Source organism: Eretmochelys imbricata, chromosome 18 (genome assembly GCF_965152235.1).
Source record: "Eretmochelys imbricata isolate rEreImb1 chromosome 18, rEreImb1.hap1, whole genome shotgun sequence".
Lineage (NCBI taxonomy): Eukaryota > Metazoa > Chordata > Testudines > Cheloniidae > Eretmochelys > Eretmochelys imbricata.
Window position 1 is genome coordinate 23,496,359 of NC_135589.1, and position 22,515 is coordinate 23,518,873.

Here is a 22,515-nt window from a genome sequence, read left to right on the forward strand (position 1 = left end):
AGTCAATGGAAGTTTGACTGTATAACACACATTTTAAAGCATTTAAAAATTCGTCATTCCAAAACAAAAAATTGAAACATTTCATTCCAAAAATGTTGAAATGTCCCATTTTTCATGTTTTTCTTCCCAAATGGAATTTTGCCAGAATTAGCTTAATTTCACAAAGTGCTTCCATTTTAATGAAACCATATATTACAATGGAATATGGTTCAGTCAAAATTTCTCCAATCAGCTCTAAGCCTAGGTAGCACAAGAGATAGTAAGCTACAGAGACTTTCACTGCTATGTCACTGGCTCATATCTGGCACAGATGATTGGTGTCTGAATGTCATCTTTTAACCAGGCTGTTCTCAATGGCTGCATGAATTGCAGTGGTGACCTTAGTCCCAACTCTACTGGACAGGTAGCATCCTTGTTTGCTGTCTCAGCAGAATGGCAGGAAATTAATAGTGTGATATCTTGAGCATCTGCAAGATATCACAAGCCTGCAGGATTCTTGCCCATCAGAGGGATGAGAGTTTATTTACTTCATGATCCATTTTCAAGGCAAGTTCATTAGTAAATTGTCATTTTGGTACTGGAGTCTATTTGTTGCTCTCATTCTTTCTTCTCTGTTCAGTAGGAAATTGACTCCCATTAGTACAGCCTTTGCAGACATGTGGCAGTTTGTGTTCATTCTCCAATTTGGAGCTGGTCTCTAACAGCATTAATGAAACATTAGAGTTTTAATTAGACCATTATCCTATTTATTTTTATAAATAATTCCAAAGTAGTCATTAAAGTTTGTGAACTTAGGAGTAAATTACTTTAGGGAAAGAAATCAAGTTTTCAGTCTTGTTATTATCTATTGTACAATCTCCTTGGGACATTGTGGGGAAACTACAGCGGTTGTTTGTGTTGTTGTTAAGATGATTCATTTACCAACATTGTAATCAACATTCTGTTAGGTTTCCTAGTTGGAAAGTCTGTGTCGCTGCGGCAGACCTGCAGTGCATCAAAGAGGGGTTGCATTTTCTTTCTTTCCCTCAATTCCTGTGGGAAGAATATGAGCTGAGAAAATGAATGGGGCATTAAACAAACCTGCAGGAGTGGGTACCCTGTAGTTGTTCAAAAAACTCCTAAACAGAAGCTCTGCAGAGTTGTTCTCTATTCCGATTCCAAATTTCTTCGGCTTGATCTTTTCATCACAAGCATGCAAGATTCTTCAAAAGGCAAGAAATTACAGGCCTGACTGAAAGGAAGCTATGCTCAGGGGCACTGTGTAATATTGTCAGTTTCCTTGACTTTCTCCCTCCATTTTCCTGCAAATTTACTGAAAGTGTGGCTCTTATTGATGTTCTCATGTATATTTCAAATACTCTAAGGTGAACCAAAACTGATCAAAGCATTTGATCGAGCAAATGATTCATGTGCCTCTTAAACCAAAGCAAGTTCTGTGGCAGCTGTGACTGGTGTTTTTGGAGGAGGCTTGCAGTTGTTGATACTGGAGTGGGTTGAAAAGGATTTGTACTAAGCAAACAAAGATAACAGTGAGACTGCAAGCAAAGGGACTCAGGAGGGAGGCTGCTGTGTGCAAAGAACTCTGTCTCATGTGTTGTCATTGCAACCTCTTATAGAATGGCTGTGGTCTTAGGGAATTAATGTACAAAATGGGAATGAATTCTGGCTTTTTTCTGAGATTGAATTTTGAATAAATAATAGAGTGAAGATAAAGCTACCTAATCGCAAAGAGGGAAAGAAGACAGAAGTGGCCCCAGGTATTTATAATTGTTCTCCTGTTCTCCCTATAGAACCCTGACATCGTATTGGTGCACTACCTGAATGTACCTGCCATAGAGGACTGTGGAAAACCATGTGGTCCCATCCTGTGCTCAATAAACACAGACAAGAAGGAATGGGCAAAATGGACGAAAGAGGAACTCATTGGACAGCTCAAACCGATGTGTGAGTACTTGAGGATTTCCAGCTGCACTGGGCAGTAGGGGGCTTGTTTTCTGTATGTTCCTGCAGAAACTCCAAGTATGGAAGCCATTGCAGACAGTGATCTGGCTTGGCCTATTTAAACATTGAATGTACTATACACATTACAGGATGAAGGACAATCTGGAGACTATTTCCCCACTTTTAGATGTTTTATGTCCAGCTAGTCTGAGGCCTGGCTGGGCTTCCCTTTCTGCAGGTGCAGCATGCATCCACAAATTTTGTACCCATAAAATGAATTGCAGGCACTAATCTGAGCACTCACTCTTTGGACTACATGAGATTTGGGCCTGCAGTTCAATTATACAATTAATGCCCACCTAAGGAAATGGCACCCTTTTGATAACTTCCCCTGAGTTCTCCTTCGTAGTAACACTGATTGGTCCAAACTGCCTGGTCTGGGATTCTGATAATTCACAAAATAAACTTGGATACAAATTTAAAAAAAATTGAGAAAAAGCAAGTCCCAGGTGTCCTTGGAAACTTCAGAGTCTTTCCCATTTTGTGATCCCCTAAGGAACTGCACTTTTGAAAGCCTGCTCCCTGGGCTGGGGTATTTTGGGATGCTTGCATGAGGTATTTTGGGGAACAGAATGTTTAAGAGTGCAGTGTCTGTGCAGACCTTTGGTGTTGAGGCTTTTCAGGGTGGGGTCTATGTACGTCGTAGATGTTAACTTACCGTCTTGTGACCTTTCTGTGACAAATCCTCTGTCCAAACCACCCAGTTCCAACCCCTCTTACCATCTATCCCCACTTGTACCTGGTGCAATCTCAGTCTTCCCCACGTGATGAACGGTTCAGAAAGGCATTCCAGACCTTCCCAAAAGTATCTGGTCCTGTCCCCCTCTCCCCCCTCTAGTTTATCCTAGATTCAAAATTCACCCGTTACCTTGCCTCCCTGCCCCTACCTACAGGGACCTTGTTGCTACCTCTGAACCCTTACAGTTCCCCTAGTTTACAGGTGTCTTTCCCCAAGAGCTACTCAGCATTTGAAGCATTTTATATCTAAGATTGACATGGATTGCTGTTGCCTACAGATAGCTTTTATTGAACTGACTTTAATTTTATCAGCAAGGAGCCCCATGCAGGAGCATCTTTCAGGTGCAAATTTTCTGATGTAAACAGCTATTAAAAGAAGAGCTATCCCCCTTAGTGATCAAACTTTATTGATTTCAGCCCTATGACACTAAGGATAATCTTGTCCTATAATCTATTGCTCATCTCTATTGGAGACTTTGGTTTGAAACTAGTTTTGACCTTGCAAGCTCCATTGTAGAATTCTGACATCTCTCCCTCATACTAGCTGAACAATAACTAGAAACTAGATTGTTTTGGGACGAGTGTCAGTAACTGTTTTTCAGACTTCTGCAAGCTAAGGAAAGAGCTGCTTAGGAGGCTTGCAGTGGCACAGAGAAGTGTGCCCTGCACACAGGCAGCCCCATGGAACCCTCTGCAGCACTGGAATTGCCCTGAAGTACAATATCTTCTTCAATGGCTACAAATGAAAGGAAAGTGCCATCAAGTAGAACCTGGCATGTTTTTAACAAGTGTTCGTGCAGTTTGCTGGTAACGAATGTTCACTGGAATTGAGAGATTCTGTCCTGTAAAAATGGGCTGAGAGGGATACTTTCTAACCTGTCACTCTAACAAGTGGAGATTGAGTCACAGTCTGTGTACAGACCTCACTTGCAGGGCTGCAAGCTAATGACTGCAATGGATAGGAGTCTAGTGAAGGGATACTAATACTCTGACAGCTTCATGTGGGGTGATAGGAGTTATAGGGTACTCAGCAAAGCTGGGATGGAGGTCGATTTGGTGCTAGTGCTAGGAAGTTCATTTTCAGGAGTTTGTGATGAGACTTTTAATTTTCTCTGAAATAAAACCTGGCAAAAGTTCTTAGCCCAAGTACAAAGTTAAAATGATAAATTAGTAAATACTTTTCTGACTGAGCCTTCATGTCCATCCATAAATTTGCCCTGTTATTGAATAAGAGAGTCCGGAGCTGGTCGATAAAGTGTGGGGATTGTCTTGGGAGGCAGTGTGCTCTGGAGGGAAGAGCAAGGAAGTGCAGTCAGGAGGACTTGGGTTCGGATCCTGGCTCTGCGGCAGACGATCTGTGTGGCCTCACAGAGTTACTTCACCAGTGGGGCTAATGACAGTCAGTGACGTCATGTGTGTAAAGCTCTGTAGGAATTACGTGCCACACCAGTGAATTCATTGAATGAGCAAAGTGATCTATATATTTGCAGCAGTGTGACTCTCACCTAAGTGGCCAGGTCAGATCAGATGGGTCCACTAGTCTAATCCTTAGTGCCCTGAAGGAGGTAATTTGTAATACACTTTGCATAGATATAGCCAAGCTTGACTGAAGAGCCCAGTTTGACTAGGCCATAACTACCTCGCTGGGCAAACTGCTCTGCTCTGGCAGGCTGCTGCCCAAAGTCAGGAAGGGCACCATTTGAGCAATCAGAAAACAGGGATGCTTTTTTTACTGTCAGAATATTTTAACACCATTATCAGGAAAGACAGTACAGTACAGAATAAGCATAGAGGGACAAATTCTGCTCTCCATTACTCTGGTGCAGGGGTCGGCAACCTTTGAGAAATGGCGTGCCAAGTCTTCATTAATTTAAGGTTTCGTGTGCCAGTAATAAATTTTACATTTACAGGGGCCCCCGATGGAACCCCAGACTGGCAGCGGGCAGAGCGGGGCCGGCAGCCAGGACCCCGGCTGGCAGGGGGCCGGGCGGCTGGAACCCCAGACCAGCAGCGAGGTGAGCAGGGCCAGCAGCTGGTATCCCGGGCCAGCAGCAGGCTGAGCGGGGCTGATGGCCAGGACCCCGGCTGGCAAGGGGCCAGCGGCTGGAACGCCAGACCGTCAGTGGGCTGAGCAGGGTGGCAGATAGAACCCCAGACCGGCAGTGGCTCACCCACTGCCGGTCTGGGGTTCCGCTGGCTCCTGCCAGCCGGGGTCCCAACCACCATCCCAGCTCAGCCCGCTGCTGGCCTGGGGTTCCGTTCACCAAGGCAGGCAGCGGGCTGAGTGGGGCCAGGGGCCGGGGCCCCAGCTGGCAGCAGCGTGCCAGTAAAAATCAGCTCGCATGCTGCAAGTTGCCGACCCCTGCTCTGGTGTGAATCAGGAGTAACTCCATTGGCATCAGGTAGACTCTTGATTCTCCTTGGTGTTACAGAGCAAGCTCTGTCACTTCATGCAGATAATCTGTCTATCAAACAGTACCTCACACAGACAAATGTCTGAGTCATTCAGATTCAGCTGGAAATGTTTCTCTTGTTCCCATTGAGATCATAAATTTCTCCTTTCTCAATAATAGAACAGCAGAGGTTCTGTTTAGATTGTATCAGGACTAGACAGCCTAGGGACTAACTCAGCATCACTGAGGACTCTTCTTTTTCTTTAATTAAGCAAATTAAATACAGAAATCTATGGGCAATGGAACTTGCGTGAGAGAGATCAGTTCTGTTTTTTTCTTTTTTCTGGTTTATGTCTTTTCAGCCCTGATTCATCCCTTTAGCAGGGTATTGCAGGGGTCTACAGATAAGTGTATGATAGTGAATACAATTAGCACTGCACTATATCTGTGATATACAATTTAAACTTCTCCTGCTAGCATAGGTTATGATGCTTAATGTAGACTGGTGTTTTGTGTGTGCTGCAAACTCCTAAATGTAGAGAGATCAGGTCAGCGGGAATCCTAGCTACCCTGGCACAATGTTCTTCTCTTCAGATATTTACAGTGATAAATTGTATGCTCTGTGCCACCTACAACAGAGCACACTCCACCGAGGGCTGAAGCAGATGTCACTTGAGAAGATTACATTGTGTCCCATTCCCAGGAGTATATGTCCCAATACACACAAATGACTTGTTTGCAATCAGAAAGAGAAATTAGGTATAAAGTAGAACCATAGAGGAGAAAATGAATTCAACAACCATAATACTGAAGCTAAGCACTAATGGCTGACCCTGCAGGAATCCATTCCACTATTTCTGATTCCTCCAACAGGGTGCTGGTGTCCTGACAGACCCAAAACAATCAGAGGGAAAATGTATGCTAAACATGAAACAAAAGATGCCGATTTATGGCTTAGCCCTCAGGAATATTCCTTCCTAGCGTAAGTGGCCACACAGTGATCTTATCTGGTCTGCATCATTATTGACTCTAGGGTTGTGCAATTTCTTCATTACTTTCCAGCTCTCTGAGACTATTTTGTTACTGTGGGGAGGATAGGCACTTGGGTTCTCAGGAGTCCATATCAGGTGGGACGCAGATCTCTGCAGTGCTTCAGCACTATACCTATGAGAATAGAGGCCAAAAAGAAATATTTGGGGGGTTGTAAATGAGTGGTCTTGTCCCAGGTGCCCCTTCTTGGCAGCCCTGCAAGTGGCCACTCACCTCAGTTTCCCTTCTGAGGCCCCAGTAACTCCATATGAGCTTATAGCGTAGTCCATAATCCATAGTTTGTCAAAACACAGTGAAAAAGTCTATAACTCAAAAATCACAAAACATAGTCCATATCACACACCCCCCCACTCCAGTGCATGTAATCTTTAAAACCCAGCTTTGTTCTCACCATATCTGGACTCTTTCTCAGTCCTCCTCTGTCCCTCTGCCAGACAAACACCCTGGCCCTTTCTTCCAGGATGCAGTTCCACTCTATCCAGCAGAACTCCTACAGCCTCTCTGCTAGGACCATCCTTGCCAGGGGAGAATCCATCACTCCCTCTGGCCCTCTTATGGTTCCTTTGGGGCCCAGGTCTCTGGCAAGAAGACATCAGTCAGCTCCACGGCTGCTCTCTAGCTTAGAGCCAGCAGGCATCTCCCTCTGCTTCTCTCTGGCCTTCAGCCCTTTCTAGTCCTGGTTCTCTGGCTTGGGGATGTCAGCCAGCAAACCCCTCTTGCTGCTGTTCTGCCTTCAGCCCTCTCCCAGGAGCCACCTTCTCACTTTGGCACCTCTCATCTTCCTGATGGAATCAGTCTGCTCTGACTTTCCTGATCGCTTTCACACCAGGACTCTTACAGCCCCTGGGTGCTGCCCCACTGTCTTAATTGGTCCAGTTAGGAGCACCTGGACTGGAACAGGAGAGTTGAGTCCAGTTTCATTTAATGGGCCAGCTACCCTGTTACAGGGGTCATGGAAAGAAAAAGGCCCACGATGCCCTTAATAAATTCCTCTATATGTCAGTACAATCACTGAACCTAGTGTGAGTGCCAGTCAGCCCATCTTATAGCTTCTGCTTCCTTTCATACACCAAAGAAACAAGAATGTGATAGTTGCTTATTTGACCCAGTTCCTTCCCTTTCCTTGCTTTCTTTTCCTTTGTCTCACAAAGCTAGCTGGAAAGGCCACAAATTACAGGATGGGAAGACTAGATACGCTAATCAGAAGACTCCAGGAACTGATTAAATTGCACTGAAATTCAAGGTGTGGCTGAGATCAGACTAAAATCTTAATACCTAACAAGCAGGGAATGTGACAGCCTGTTCAAAAATCTGCAGTGCATCAAGAAAATTATGTGAAAACTACGACAAACTAGCCATAAATCTAATAATACTTGGCTCTTTTATGTCTCAGGAGGGAAGAGTGAAGTTCTGCATGATTATTCAGTGTGTATGCATATACACGTCTCTGTTTATGGATGCACATCCTGGGAAACGCATCCTTGGAAATGTAGCTAAAATAAAAGCTTTTGATTTCGATCAGACTTGGCAAACATAGAGGGCACAGCTAACTATGTTCAGGGAATGTAGGGGGTACTTGTTGCCAAGAAGTCGTCCGATTTGGCTCCAAAATTGAGCATGCCATGAAATTTTGATGCCAAACCCATTAACTTCATCACATTTTCACATAAATCATATTCTCTCAAAGACTTCACAGTTTGGTTTCCTGATGTTTCCAAATTTCTCTGCCCTAAAGCAGATTTGTCAGTGATTTAATCAAAATGTTGTGCATAGTATCGGTGGTGAAGTGAGAGTCTAATTTGCAAGCAGTCACCTTTTTACCTGTTGCATAATGCAGATCTTATTGTTTTATTCCTTTGAAACTCAAGCTTCTATGATGAGCTTTGATTTTATTAAATCCCACATTTAAAACAGCTCTGTTATGACAGAGCTTGGCTGCACTCGGAAGTCTGAAGTTTAATTACTGAGACTATGTACCATCTCCACAGGGATGTTTTGGGTAGGATTTTATAGTTCCTGTAACTATGATTTTACTTCAGAGCTATGAAGGGAAATCACACTGGGGAGAACTCTCCTTCCTAAGAGAGAGGGCCATTCCAGATCATAGACAAGTGGAAAAGGAACATTACAATTATGCTTGATGATTCTGTAATGAATATTAGATGGTTACTTGTGGGCCCTTTAATACTGAGCTCCACATAGCTGATCCTGTTCAGCCCCTACCCCTGTGGGTAAAGAAGGCGCTGGGGAAATCAGAGTGCACTAATGCAAACTAAAGCAGAGTCAACGCCGCTGCAGCTAGAGGCCGGAACCCTGTCCTCTTGCGGGATATGTGCCAGGGGAGCTGAAAATAAAGTGGCAGATGGCTGCTGGGGCGGGAAGGAGAGGGTTAGAGAACGTCAGCCAGAACAATGAACCTTTTTCCCTGAAGTGCCACGTGAGTCTCTTTGGGATGAGGATTTTGGTAGGAGAGGGTTCACTCAGGTTTAGTCTTTTTTTAATTGACTTGGTTCCTCTCTCTTCCCTGTGGTGACTTTCCTACATTCAGTCAGGGCATCAGCAAGGACAAGTACTAGAGGTGTTGCTTCAGTACACACAGACTCCAAGCCCTGGACTTCACATCAGCTGTATGATTCCAGGGATGTGCTGTGACCTTGGCCATTATGAAAAGGTCCTTCTTGCTGGCCCCTTAACAAGCTCTCTCTCAACAACGTGCTCCATACAAAACTGCAGAAATGCTCCTCTCCTTGTTCTGTATCTGGGCTTGAATCTTAGGTTACGGATGAAAAATGGCCCTTTCAGTACCATCCGGCAGCTCCAAGAGCTTTGTGGAAACATTGTTAACTTGTTTTAATCTAGTTGGTCTGCGAACTAATCAAGAGATTGAAATTAACCCATCTGAACATCCATGAAGGGTAAATAGTCGCTTGGAAATGCTCTGAGGATTTTATTTCCATTTAAATCTCCAGCTGATTTCCCTTACTAAAATTACTGAGATGAGACTGTACACACTGAAATAATCAAGCTGACTTCAGTTTTTATTATTTGGGATCCCGGGCCCAGTTCTGATAGTTGAGTTATCTGCATTTGCAGCTGGGCATTCATGTTAGTTCATGGTTGTTCAGTCAAACTGGATTATCCCTAGTGATGTGTTAGGTCTCAACCCAATGACTATCTCAGTATTTCCCTCTAGGTTACATCACTTTGCAAAATCTCATTAAGATGAATTCAGGCAAGTTTGGTGGGGGTGGATCCGCTATTCAAAATCTTTAGATGGATGAATCCATCTAGAGTTAGGAGATCAGAAATACAGGTACTGTTCATATCATTTAAAAATCCAGGTATTAAAACTGCAATGAAATGTTATGATAGAAAATACAAGGACATATTCAAAACTATCTACTAAAGTCATTTTGTTGGTGATAACACAGCTGTTGTATCTTAGAGATGGCAGAGTACAAGTTGGTCTCCTGAACTGAAAGTGTCATATGGAATGTTTTTCTTCTGAAGAGACCTGTTGGAATGGGACCCCTGTAAGACATTTATACAAAATGAGAATTGATAATGTGTCAGGAGATTTCTCTGGGAGTTTTGTTTCTGAGACACCTGTAAGTCATTTCTATATGTCTGTGATGAAGCCTGGCCCTCAGCTTGGCATTGCCCTCAATTGTTTTCCTCTTATGCCCTATTATCCTTGATTTGAGGATTCTCTGAACAGATCAGCAGATGTCCTTAGAGGCATCTGGTGGTACAGACAAAATACTGGGGCAGAATTCAACACAGCAGAACTCTGTGTATATACACACCATATGATCAGCAAATCATGGGCCAGCTTGGCAGTGGGGGGGTCTCTCCAAATTCTCCTCCCTTTTGGCTTCCTCTCTCTCTCAGCCAGCAAATCGTGACTTTGAAGGCTTGCAGCTGATGATTTCTGAGTTCTGATCCTTGTTTCATGTCCACTATAACTAAGAACTAAAATGTGGTCTCTAAAATCAGATGTTTCTATCCCTTAGCTGACTATTGTGGTGATAATTAATAATACTGCCTTCACACAGCCACAGCTGGAGAAACTGCAGGCTGTACATGGAACTTTTGAAACTTTATTTCTTTGAGCATAAAAAGATACCACTTTATACAATCAAACACACAAATATCGTGCTCATCCCCGCGTCCACCGATTCTCTCTGGACATGCTCAATTCTGGTTCTGTAAATGAAACACCCCAGTGCTTTTGGTAGTGACCTGGGACCCGCCACAGACTGCACTGTCTGTGCTATCAAATCTGTGGCGGGGCTTACACGCTGAGGGAGTGGGATAGATAGAGGGACTACCGGTGTCAAAGTTGAAGATTAAATAAAAGGCTTAAGTTAAATTCAGTTTCAAAACTTGATAATTCTGATAGCCAACGAGAATCTATTTTCTGTGGACATCCATACAAAAGCCTGCTAGGTACTCCCATTTCCTCTTGGTCATTACATTTTATGAGGATACCAGATTTAAAGAGCCACTGTCAAGTATTCAGACCCCAAATGTAGACTTTCTTCAGTTGATCAAGGGGGTGGTCTTGCGGTTTTACAAAGCTCTATACAAATAGAAATGTTTTCATGCTTAAAACCCCCCAAATCTATTAAAATAGAGTATGGAGGAATTTGAAACTTCCACAGCTGCTATGCTAGAAATCTGAAATGCAGCTACAAAGGACTATTTCTGGAGAATCAGAAAGTGACCATAAACAGAAAGTAAAGCTTAACAATGTAGTCACATCTGACCTAAATGTGAAAAGTAAATTAAATATGTAAAATAGTTCCAGTTTTAATAATCTCAGTTTTTATCAGTATCACAGAACTGATATTTTTGGTTGGCCTAAGTCTCACCTGTTCGTTATTTTTATGAAAAAACAATACAAATTTAATTACAATACTTGTTATTCTATTCCATATAGGTTCTTATGCCATCCTCATTACTGTAGAATCTGAGCTCCTTCTAATAGTGTGACTAATATCTGTCACATGCTTGTTCTTTTATTCTCTCCCCAGGGGGAGGAGATGTGTGCAGTGGAGTGTTTTATTTTGGAATATTTTTAATCTAATACATATATACACATGAAGCTGTCTGTATATGTTAGAGAAGGCAAGGCCAAAGAAATGTACCTTTTACTTGGAGCAGAAGATGAGGGCTGTGCATTCCTGAGGAAGTTCATTCCACAATCTGGGATCAGTCCCCAAGGAAGCTCTGTCTCGTGCACAGACAAGTTTTACCCGTATTGTAGAAAGTTCCATTGTCCCAGAGGAGCAAAACTGGTGACCACAGACTTCATCCCAGAGCTTTAGGCAATCTTTTAGATACCAGTTAGCTCTATTACAATGTAATAAACCTAGTGTATAAAAGTGGGTGTTAATAATAATGAAGCAATACCACCAAGAACACTAGACCAAACAGTCCCCAAAACAGACAAATATTAGCCCAGTATCAGTTATTGTAAAGTCTTTTGGACATGGGTGCCAGTATTATTTCTTTATTTTGAATACTGACTATATTTGGCAAGACTTCAAATTATTTCTGTTTCTTGTTAGCCTTGCATTCTGGATTGTGGACTGCTATTGAATGCAGAGTGTCCCCCAGGTGGTTTCCTAAATAATCCTAGTTACAGATGCTTATAAATTAGCTGTTGGTTTGGATTATGTCCTGAGTTCATGATGGCTTCACTCACTAAAACACAGATGGGACCTTTGAAAGAGCTGGTGGAATATGTTCAATGTGTGGATGTTGGTGGTGGAGGAGTGGGCAGAGGGGGTGAGATGTATTTGTGTTGTTGTTCTTTCACTCTTCTTGTTTGTGCTCCACAGCTGAACAAGAAGGCCTGATGTTTTCAATGAAACACACTCTTTATTAATAATATTTTAACAAACCTGTCTTCTGTCAATATGTTATTAAAAAGCACTGGCCACTGAAAATGTGACAAAAAAGTTATCGTCAAAAGAAAATCCACTAAAACAATCTCTGACATTCTTCTTTCAGTCCAGGTATTACCTAGGTACAATACCTCATTTGACAATTAGCTCACATTACTTCCCATGTGCCTGGTACTTACTGGACATTTACATATCCCGTGACTAATGAACAATTACTGTGTCGGGAAGTCTTGTTTTCTCTTAATTATTCAGGTCAAAGACCAAAACATTCACTATTGGGGGGTGGGATTTTTGTTCTTGGACTGTAATCTTGATGATTATAGAATATCATGAAGCAAAATCAACAAAGGCTTTCATTTCCCATGAAAGCAAAGAGGAATTCATTTTCTAATCAGTTAGTGCCACCTGGTGGCCAGTGCCAAAAAAATTCTCACTGGCTGGAAAGAGCATTAGTGGAAAGTCATAGAAGCATAGAATATCCAGGTTGGAAGGGACCTCAGGAGGTCATCTAGTCCAACTCTCTGCTCAAAGCAGGACCAATCCCCAATTTTTGCCCCCAGATCTCTCAATGGCCCCCTCTGGAATTGAACTCACAACCCTAGGTTTAGCAGGCTAATGCTCAAACCACTGGGACACTGCTGTTTGGTGACAGGTTTCAGAGTGGTAGCTGTGTTAGTCTGTATCAGCAAAACCAACAAGGAGTCCTTGTGGCACCTTAGTGACTGACAAATTTATTTGGGCATAAGTTTTCATGGGCTAGAATCCACTTCATCAGATGCTTGGAGTGGAAAATACAGAAGCAGGTATAAATACATGAAAAGATGGGAGTTGCCTTACCAAGTGAGAGGCCCATTTCAAACAGTTGACTAGAAGTCTCTGCGCAAAAGAATAAATGGACACAAATCTGACATCAGGAATTATAACATTAAAAAACCAGTAGGAGAACACTTCATTCTCTCTGGTCACTCAATAACAGATCTGAAAGTGGAAAATCTTCAACAAAAAAACTTCAAAAACAGACTCCAACTTGAAACTGCAGAACTTGAATTAATTTGCGAACTGGACACCATCACATTAGGCCTGAATAAAGACTGGGAGTGGTTGGGTCATTACAAAACCTAAACCTAATTTCCACCATATTAATTTTCTCCTACTGTTACTCACACCTTCTTGTCAACTGTTTGAAATGGGCCACTGTCATTACCACTACAAAAGTTATTTTTCCTCCCTTGGTATCCTACTGTTAATTGAATTGTCTCGTTAGACTGACCTCACACTTGGTAAGGCAACTCCCATCTTTTCATGTATTTATACCTGCTCCTATATTTTCCACTCCATGCATCTGATGAAGTGGGTTCTAGCCCATGAAAGCTTATGCCCAAATAAATTTGTTAGTCTCTCAGGTGCCACAAGGACTCCTCGTTGTTTGTGCTGTTTGGAAGCACCTTAAGGAAAGGCTCCCCAAAGGGTTTAATAAAATAGTGTGTGTGATAAATACCAAATGCCTAACTCTGCTCTGTTAGGCCACTGCAGTTCAGAAGGTTTGCACAAGTGTGACTGAGAGCAGAATTTGGTCTCATTTGTCTAGGGAGTCATTATTTCTTGAGGGTTACTGTTCCTGTCTGCCGGTATCACTTTGACTGCAAAGTTGTGAAAGCCAATAGAATTCTGGAAATCCTTTTATAATTTACATAGCTTTGATTGTTTTTAATGTATGGAACAATATTTTAATATAAGGATTAATATAGGATCCTAACACTATTAGGATTTCTTGACAGAGAGCTTGCTTTACACACACCCATACCCATGTGGCCCACAGTTAGCTGGATTGTGTTCTAAGCTGTTTATATTCAGTAAACAAGTTTTCGGAAATCCATTATTTTAATAACACACTATAGAACGTCTCTCTCCTTGGGGGCCTTTAATAACTGAAGTGAGCCTCTAGCTTAGACCCTATTCTTAGGGTAGTTTCAGATCTAGCCTCTATGGTGTCTCAGGGCAATACCCAACAGCTCCACAGGCATAAAGGCAGAATTGTCACAGATGATATGGTGATTTGGGCCTATTGCAAAGACCAGCTGAGAGAGTCAATTTCTTCCAGAAACCAGACCTCCTTTGGTTTGATTTAGCTAGTCACGGACTCCTCTCTTATTATACTTTATGTCTTCTGTGTATGAGGCTCAGAGTCCAAAGGCAAGGCATTTCTTTCCTGCCTGGCTTTGCTGCTATAATTAAAAATCAGAACTTGGGTGTCTAGTAATAGGGCAACTTCTCACTTTTGCTGATACTGTGTTTATATTTGTGCTAGACTGTAAAGGGGAAGGGGCTTAGAAACTGGAATCACTGGAAGGAGGAAGACATATCAGGGCACTGTATAACATTCAAAATCAACATGTTGTCCAGTCAGTAGTTCACAGGTGTGTGTATTCAGCATCAGTGAAAATACAGGGGAGAGAGCAAGATTGAAAAGCTGTCAGTGAAACCTCTACATTGTATGGTGTGTGCAAAGCTGTATCTCTCAACAGACTGATGAGCATCAAGAACATAAGAATGGTCATACTGGATCAGATCAATGGTCCTATCTTCTGACAGTAACCCATTCCAGATGCATCAGAGGGAATGAACAGAACAGGGCAATTATCGATTTGTTTCATCTTCTGTCGTCTAGTCCCACCTTCTGGCTGTCAGAGGTTTAGGGACCCCCAGAGCATGAGCTTGCATCCCTGACCCTCTTGGCTAATAGCCATAGATGGACCTATCCTTCCTGAACTTATCTAATTCCTTTTTTAATCTTATTATGCTTTTAGTGTTCACAACATTACCTGGCAACAATTTCCACGGGGTGACTGTGCACTTTATGAAGTCATACTTCCTTTGTTTATTTTAAACTGGCTGACTATTAATTTCATTGGGTGAAGCCTGGTTTGTGTATTATGTGAAGGGTAAATAACCCTACCTTATTCACGTTCCCTGTGCTGTTACGGTTTTATGGATATCTATTATGTCACCCCCGAGTCGTCTCTTTTCTAAGCTGAACCGTCCCAGTCTTTTTAATCTCTTCCCACGCGGAAGCTGTTCCCGACCCTTGTCATGTTTGTTGCCCTTCTCTGCACTTTTTCCCATTCTAATGTATCTTTTTGGAGATGGGGTGACCAGAACTGCAGGCAGAATTTAAGGTATGGACATACCATGGATTTATATAGCAGGATTATCTATATATTGGTTGTATTATCTATCCCTTTCCTAATGGTTCGTAAAATGTTACTTGTACACACCATTCATTTATATTAGGAGCGTGAGCCAAGCCCATGAAACGTGTGTAGTATTGGAAAACACTGTTTTTTCAGTAAAAAAAAATATAGCATCTTGACTGTATATGTGGGCCTGTTTGGCCCAAGAGCAATTGGGTACTTGCATATTGTACCCGCTGGCACAGCCAGAATGAGTTTTGCTCTCAGTGCCTGAATACCATCATGCAGAGTTGTTTGCTCTCCTTTGCTGAATCCTGGGGAAAATCCCTTTCCAAGGGAGGTTTCAAGGGGCAGCTGCTATAGGCCTGATTCTGCTCTCAATCATGCCTCTGTCAATCAGGAGTAACTCCACTGAGATTGCACTGAAGTAAAACTCGTGTAGGTGAGATGAGTAAGGCCCAGCACTGGCTGCTGGAGAGCTTCAACCCAGCTTCCTAGAGCAGCTCTCCCCAGCCATAGAGCACAGATTTCTCTAATGGGAGTACTTTAGAAACAAGGAGTTGAGGGAAGTGGTCAAGTCCCTTCAGCTGAGGGAATTGTACAGGGAACAACAAAATAAAAAAAATGGGCTTGTTCCTTTTTCTTCCTTATGGCAGACACAGATCTGAAAGTGTTATTTAATAAAAAGTTGGTTTTCTGCTCACTCGCTCTCCCCTCTTTTCCCCCTTTTATTAAGACTCTCTGCTCTTACTGGACATCTTCTTGTATGGCTCAGAGAGGTGGATCAGGAGCTTTCTCAGCCCTTAACTGAAGGAGGGGGATTTTGAACCATTAACAAAACACCTTTTCTTCCAGTTGTTAGTCAGGAATTTGAGTTAACACCAGCTAGCTCAAATGGCACCCAAGATTTATTCAGAAATTCTAAATAAAAATCATTTCCCCCTCCCTCCTCAGTCAACTTCCACTCATGTTCTTCCAGTAATGTCATAAGAGGGGAGAGAAAAGCTGAATTTCAAAAATTAAAATCCGGCAGAACCCCTCTCCTTCATGTTCCTCCTCCCGACCCCCTGGACAGATCTCCTTTCCCAGAGAGGCCAGCATCCAGTTTCGGTAATGCTGCTCTAGTGGAATTTTCCAGAGATAACATCCTTGATGGGTAATCCCATCTCTTAGCATAAAACAACAAATTTCGGACATTTTTAATGAGTTCAGAAATCGTAGTTAGGAAGGCCGGTTTGGGATTCGAATCCAAATGACGTGAGGAAATTAGGACCGTTTATGAAGCTCTTCTATTGATCATGCCTACATTTGGTGTTGAAATCATAAAGTGCTTGGAAATCTGGCCCTTCAGATGTGGGGGCGGGGGGAGCACCATTCTTCAGGCAGGCATGGTTTGGGGCAGAATTTTCAAAAGAACTCAGAACCCAGCAGCTGGCTTTGTTCTCAGTGGGGTGGCAGAGAGGGAATTCCATTGTTCTCAGTATGGAAGCAGGGGGCATTCTTGGACGCTGAGCTCTATTGAAAATCTGCTTCATAGAGCAGACAGCACTGGAAATTTTCCTCTTAACCTGAGTTACAAGACACAAAGAGTTAAAATGCATCATGCCTGCGAGGCACAGAAGAGGAGCTCTGTCCCATTCCTCCTTGCCTGAGTTGTTGGGGCCAATCCACCTGATGACACTCTCCTCACTGCATCCAATGCTGATGAGAAGCACATTTGTTGTTATTCTCAGTTGACAGCTTCTTATGCCAGCTGGAGCAGTCACTGATGAGAGAAATAGCGCTCTAGCAACTGAGCTGAGACCAGCAAAATCATTCCACCTGATTGGGAGAGACGGGCTTGTTCAGACTAGTTTTTGCTCTCATTTGTCTTTGCTGAGAGATACAGTGCAATAATCCATACCGGAGGTGGAAATGAGGCACAGAGATCAGGTCTGGTCCTGACCTGCCCCAAAGTCTTTCCAAGGCCACAGTTTTATTTTAAGTTTGTCACTAAATGAGGCTTTTAAAAATATTAAAATGTTCAGTCTGCTGTAATGACACATGCCGCTATGAAGAAAGCCCATAGTTTCAGCATCAATAGCTTGGCGTACAGCGCTACTGCTCATAGTAGTCAGCCTTTGCATCCAACTTCCCTCTTTCCCCTGTGATCCTGACACATGGGACAAAGATGGATCGGAGATTATGCCCTGTGATGGCAGCTAGCGGAGGGTTGTAGCCTCTTGTGACATTCACTACTTGATGTAGGCATCAGGGCCCATCATAGTTGTCACTGGCACATACACGAAGTATCCTACTAGCAACAGTAAATGCGAGGGTTATGGTGCCATACATGGAAACAGAAGAAGCCATGAGATTAAGCTTGATGATTTATTTGGGGCTCTTGGATAGAGCAGAAGACAAGGGTTTATGAGAAAAGGGAATACATGTCTGACTATAAGGAGAGAGAATGGTGAGCAGGTGGGAGGTGGATTCAACCAGTATGATTGCACTAGAGCCAAAGGTGGATGACTACATACAATTTAACGACCTGAAGAGGTAATAGTCAATTTTGTGCTTGAGTATAGCTATGGGAATTTCAGAGAGATCTTTGGCTGATGAAGCTTTCTCCTTCAGATGTGCTGGGGGCTTTTTTCTTGGGAAGGGTGAGAAAAAAGTTTCTATAAAATCATTTTTTAAAGTGAAAGCTACAAAATATGTAGGGTAGCATTAAACCACTTGAGACCTAAATGACCCTTGGCCTGTGTCACGATGAAAAGGTGTGTAATCCCCCTTTCAGCGCTGGCTTAGTACCTGTATGATGTGTGAACAGGAGAGGGGTACCTCACAGACTTTGGACGGTTCCAAAGTTTCTGTTGTGTGGGCTCATTTTGCAGTGCTCCTGGTAGGTGCCCAATTCCTCCTGGTGTGCCAAAGACTTAAAGCTACTTGGCAATGCCTCCAGTGAGAGAAGGGGCTAACCACACTAAGGCTATGGCAACCACCTTGAATTTACAGATAATTCAGACTCACATGAACAAGTTAAAAACAATAACTATAAACTTTCTATAAAGGTCTGATTAAAGAAACATAGATCGCCAATACGAATATTCACTGATTAAAATGACTGGAGATATTAATAATACTTTTTATTACTAAAAGCTATGCTGGCAAGCACGCTAGGTCACGTGACCACAGGCCTGACAACAGTGGCCCGGGTAATTTAAAAGGGCCTGGGGGCCTCTGGCTGCTGCCAATCATTTTCCTCTCTAATGTCCTCAGTGCCATATCACACCAACTTTATCTCCCTCTCAAATGCCAGCCTGCCATACCTTGAAAAATGTCCTTGTGCTGTGTATGTCTGAGAAGCAGATATGAAAGTTAATTGGCTGTCCCAAAACCAGAAGTTTGGTCAGTCGTGAAATACTAGCTAAGTAGTTAAAGTTTGGTTCACTTCTTGTGAGCTAAGTGTTTGAACATTTGTTCTGTCCCTGCCAACTGAGCTTTAGCAAACCAGGTATGAAATTCTGAGTATTGAGAAAGGGACTGGCTCAATGATAACAACTTTGTCCTGATTAACATTGATAGAAACAAGAAGTCTTAGTAAGAATTACTTTTTATTGTAGGTAGTATCTGTAGATTGCTTGGGAGAACAATTTAAGGCCATGATCTTAGATGCTGTTCTCTGGGCAGTTCTTGAACTTCCAGTGTTAAATGTTAAAGTTGCCATAGCAGTCAGTAAAGCTGCACAAGTCTCGGTTCCCTAACTTGCCCGCTTGGGCTAGTAATAATCAGGCTTTGTCCCTTCTTGATAGATGGGAAGAATGCACATCCCCAAAGGGTCCATGCTGCTCTGTGAGCTAAGTTATAAGAAGCATTGCAAAGGTATGCAATAAGCACCTTTCCATTGCCCCATGCCAGTGAGACCGCAAGCGCATCCTCTCTGTGCTGAACTCAGGTTTCATGCTACTCTGCCACCAACCCAGATGGTGTGTGGATGCATCAGGAGCGCTGGCGGCCTGACAGGCAACACAGGTACTTCAACAAGCAGTTCCAAAAAGGTTGCAGTATGTGCTGATGCTGCAGATTTCATGCTTGTAAGTCTGCAGGGATTTGCTCTTTTCATGGGCTGATAATCATAAGAATTATCTGATTATTCTGATTATCATAAGAATAAACGCCCCTTCCATAATAGGTCACAACCAGAGCAAGGCAGAGTGCAAACGTTTGGCTTTGATGACGTCCTCCTGGTAGTTGGAATCCCTGGTTATGCACCTGAAAGGCACATTTAAGTAGTTTAAAAGCCAGGCATTTAGAGCGGTAGGTCAGGTTTTATCAAACAGCAGAACATGCTCCAGAATGAGGATTTGGGAGCGTTCTTACCTGCAGTAAACAGAGATCTGGCCTTGTTTATTACAAACTGTCCACCTTTTTCTGGTGGCTATTTGATAAGTGCCAGCACTGTACTCAACACTTGTCAGAGCAAAAATAAAAATAGTCCCTTCCCTGAAGAGATTATAGTTTAAAGGATAGATGGGCAGAACACACTCTGAGAAACCCAGGCAGAAGAGTTTAGGTATGTAATGAGAGAGGTTCCTGATCTAAATCACTTCTTTAATGTTGGGACAGAGGGGGATTTAGCATGGGGTTAGTATTTGGTAGCATTGTAGAAGTGAGTGCTCTGGTGGGATTTGAATCAGGAAAATGGTGGGGGCATGTTGTGAGCAAGGGGAAACCAGTAATGCATTCAAAGGGGGTGACATGGTCAGATTGAAAGGTGAAGAAGGTAATTTTAGCAGCTGGATTTTGGATGGCCCCAAGGAGAGATGTTGCTCAAGGAGGCCAGAGCGGAAGAGCTTGCAGTAATCAAAAGGGGATATGATCAGTGCATGGATGAGTGTTTTATCTCTCAGGACAGAAAGAAATAGGTGGGTTTTCAATCTTTTGTGGGGAGGATGCTGTAAGATTTGGGGACAGCATGGATGTGTGGGGAGAGGACAGAGGCATGAAAGACAACTACAATGGTCTCAAACCTAAGTGTGCGCTGGGGATGGGGAGTGGGCTTGGTGGCATAGTCAACGGCAGCGAAGGAAGGTGGAGGTTGCCAGGATTTAGGGTGAAACTAGGAAGGTAAGTTCTGTCCCTATTTAAGTTTCCTTTGGCTTCTGATCTTCCTTTTTGCCAGTTATTTGTTTCATAATTTGCTTCCCTGTGCTGCTGCTGACCAAAGAAGGTCCTGACAGTGCTAATGAATGGGTAGCTATTGAATCAATACTGGAAGGTCATTTTAATTCTCTCCTTCCCCACAACAGAAAAGGCAGATGCTTGGAGGAGCGACCCCTCCCTCTTCCAGAACAGGCCTGAGGCATTTCTGTTAGCATCTCCATTTGCAATGCTTAATGATGAATGTTACACCAGCCCCAGTTCTCTGTTTCTCAAAACACCACTCCCTTATACATCTTTAGCCACTTTGATTCCACAGGTTTCTAACATGCTGTACAGAGGCAGTGTGTCAGGGAACAGGACACTCACCGCTGAAAGGCAGCTGCTTCTGGATACATTTCACAACAGCACTTTTTGGAGGGGAAGGGAAGAATATTGGAGTTGTTTGCAGGATTTATTTAAATTATAAATAAGTGCAAAAGGAATCTGCACAGAAATGAGAATTAAAATACTTTGCAGAATTTAGCTGCATCCTTTTTGATGTCCACATTCTGACCTTAAATTTAATCAAATATGCTTTTAAAGTGGTTTAACTTTTTAAGACTTTAAGAAAGGGGAGGGACATGTGTTGTTTTTTATTAACCTTTCTTTCACAATGCACTTTTTTCCCTATAGAAATCTCCTTTCCCGCTGATTCATTATGTGTCGGGAAGCCGAGCATGACATGTTAAAAGCCATCTTGATAGTATTTGATATTCAGTACTAACAGCTCACCATCTAATAAGAGTTTTTTCTTTAAAGGGGGAGGGAGACAATCTGCATATTGGATGTGCCAAGACAGTAGGTAATTTAAATTAGGCATCCAGAAATTCTCTGCTTTCAGTCTGTCACCCTTGACTGGCTTTTCATTTTATAACCTTCATAACATAAGGGGGAGTATAAGCACCAGAAGAGTCACAGCACATGGATAGAGTCTGGAGCTGGAACCTTGCTCAATCAGCAAGTGTAAAGCTATAGATGGAACTTTTCCACTAAATGCCACCTGTCAGCAGAAGCCTGAAGCCTCATTGGCTCCTCCAAGAGCTAAAGATCAGAAAATACAGCCAATGAGATCACTGAGAAATGCAATCCCAGAAAAACATGTAGCCTCTTGATACGATGATGTCAGACTGTGAAACTTGGATGTTCCCCAGGAAAGCTCAGGGTTTGGAGATCTCACTTAGGAATGCTACAGATATTTTCAAGATCAAAAGCTTCAGCTCCTGCCTGCTTCCTGCAATTGATCCATGCTGTGTTATTATAATGGAAGAATCTGAAATAATAGGCTACCATATGTATCCAGCTATAAAGCTGTCTGTGTTCCTTAGCTTGCAGCTCACAACTTGCTTGATTCAGGCTTCAGACAAATCGTTATCTATACATAAACCATGAGACATGATTCAGTTATCAGACTTGCGCCCTGTAATACCATGCTCATCACTGGATTTAACAGCGGTAGTGAGCTGACATAGTTCTTTAAAGCAGACCTTTCTGTGGGCAGTAGTATACATACACTTCACTGCCGTCGCAAGGAATTGTGGGAGAAACTGGAAATATTTCACTGCAAAATAAATTTCTCAATATAAGAGTAGGAACTTTATATAATGTAGAGAAAACCTCGGCCATCGAGGCGTGCAAGTCTACCCGTACCTGGACAACTGACTGATCAAAGGCCTTTCACGGGCTCAGGTTCTGCAAGCATTGGCATAGTTCGGGCCACCTTTCGGGTTCTGGATCTGTTAATAAACAAACAGAAATCAACATTGGTCCTGGTGCAGAGAACAGAGTTTATTGGGGCAGTGCTTGACTCCGCCAAGTCCTACCTTGTGGAGGCCAAGTTCTGAACTATGTCCAATCTAACTACCTGGGTCACAGCTCACCCACTTACGACTGCCCAGGTGTGCCTCAAGCTGTTAGGTCACATGACAGCATGTACCTGTGTGGTGCAGTACACATGGTTACGCCTCATACCCCTTCAGATGTGCCTGGCGTCGGACAGGCACCACTTGGACTCTGATCTCATGATTCCATTGCATGTCTTAACTTCTC

The 22,515-nt window shown here is 42.9% G+C and overlaps 1 protein-coding gene across 1 annotated transcript in view; it reads left to right on the forward strand.

Moving 5' to 3' along the window:
- The window catches only part of CAMTA1 (calmodulin binding transcription activator 1), a 929,632-nt gene that overhangs the window by 766,227 nt on the left and 140,890 nt on the right, over positions 1 to 22,515 (forward strand). Inside the window, exon 6 of the mRNA XM_077837398.1 lies at positions 1,791 to 1,944. Coding sequence (XP_077693524.1) covers positions 1,791 to 1,944 — 154 coding nt within the window. The remainder of the gene's footprint in view (positions 1 to 1,790; positions 1,945 to 22,515) is intronic.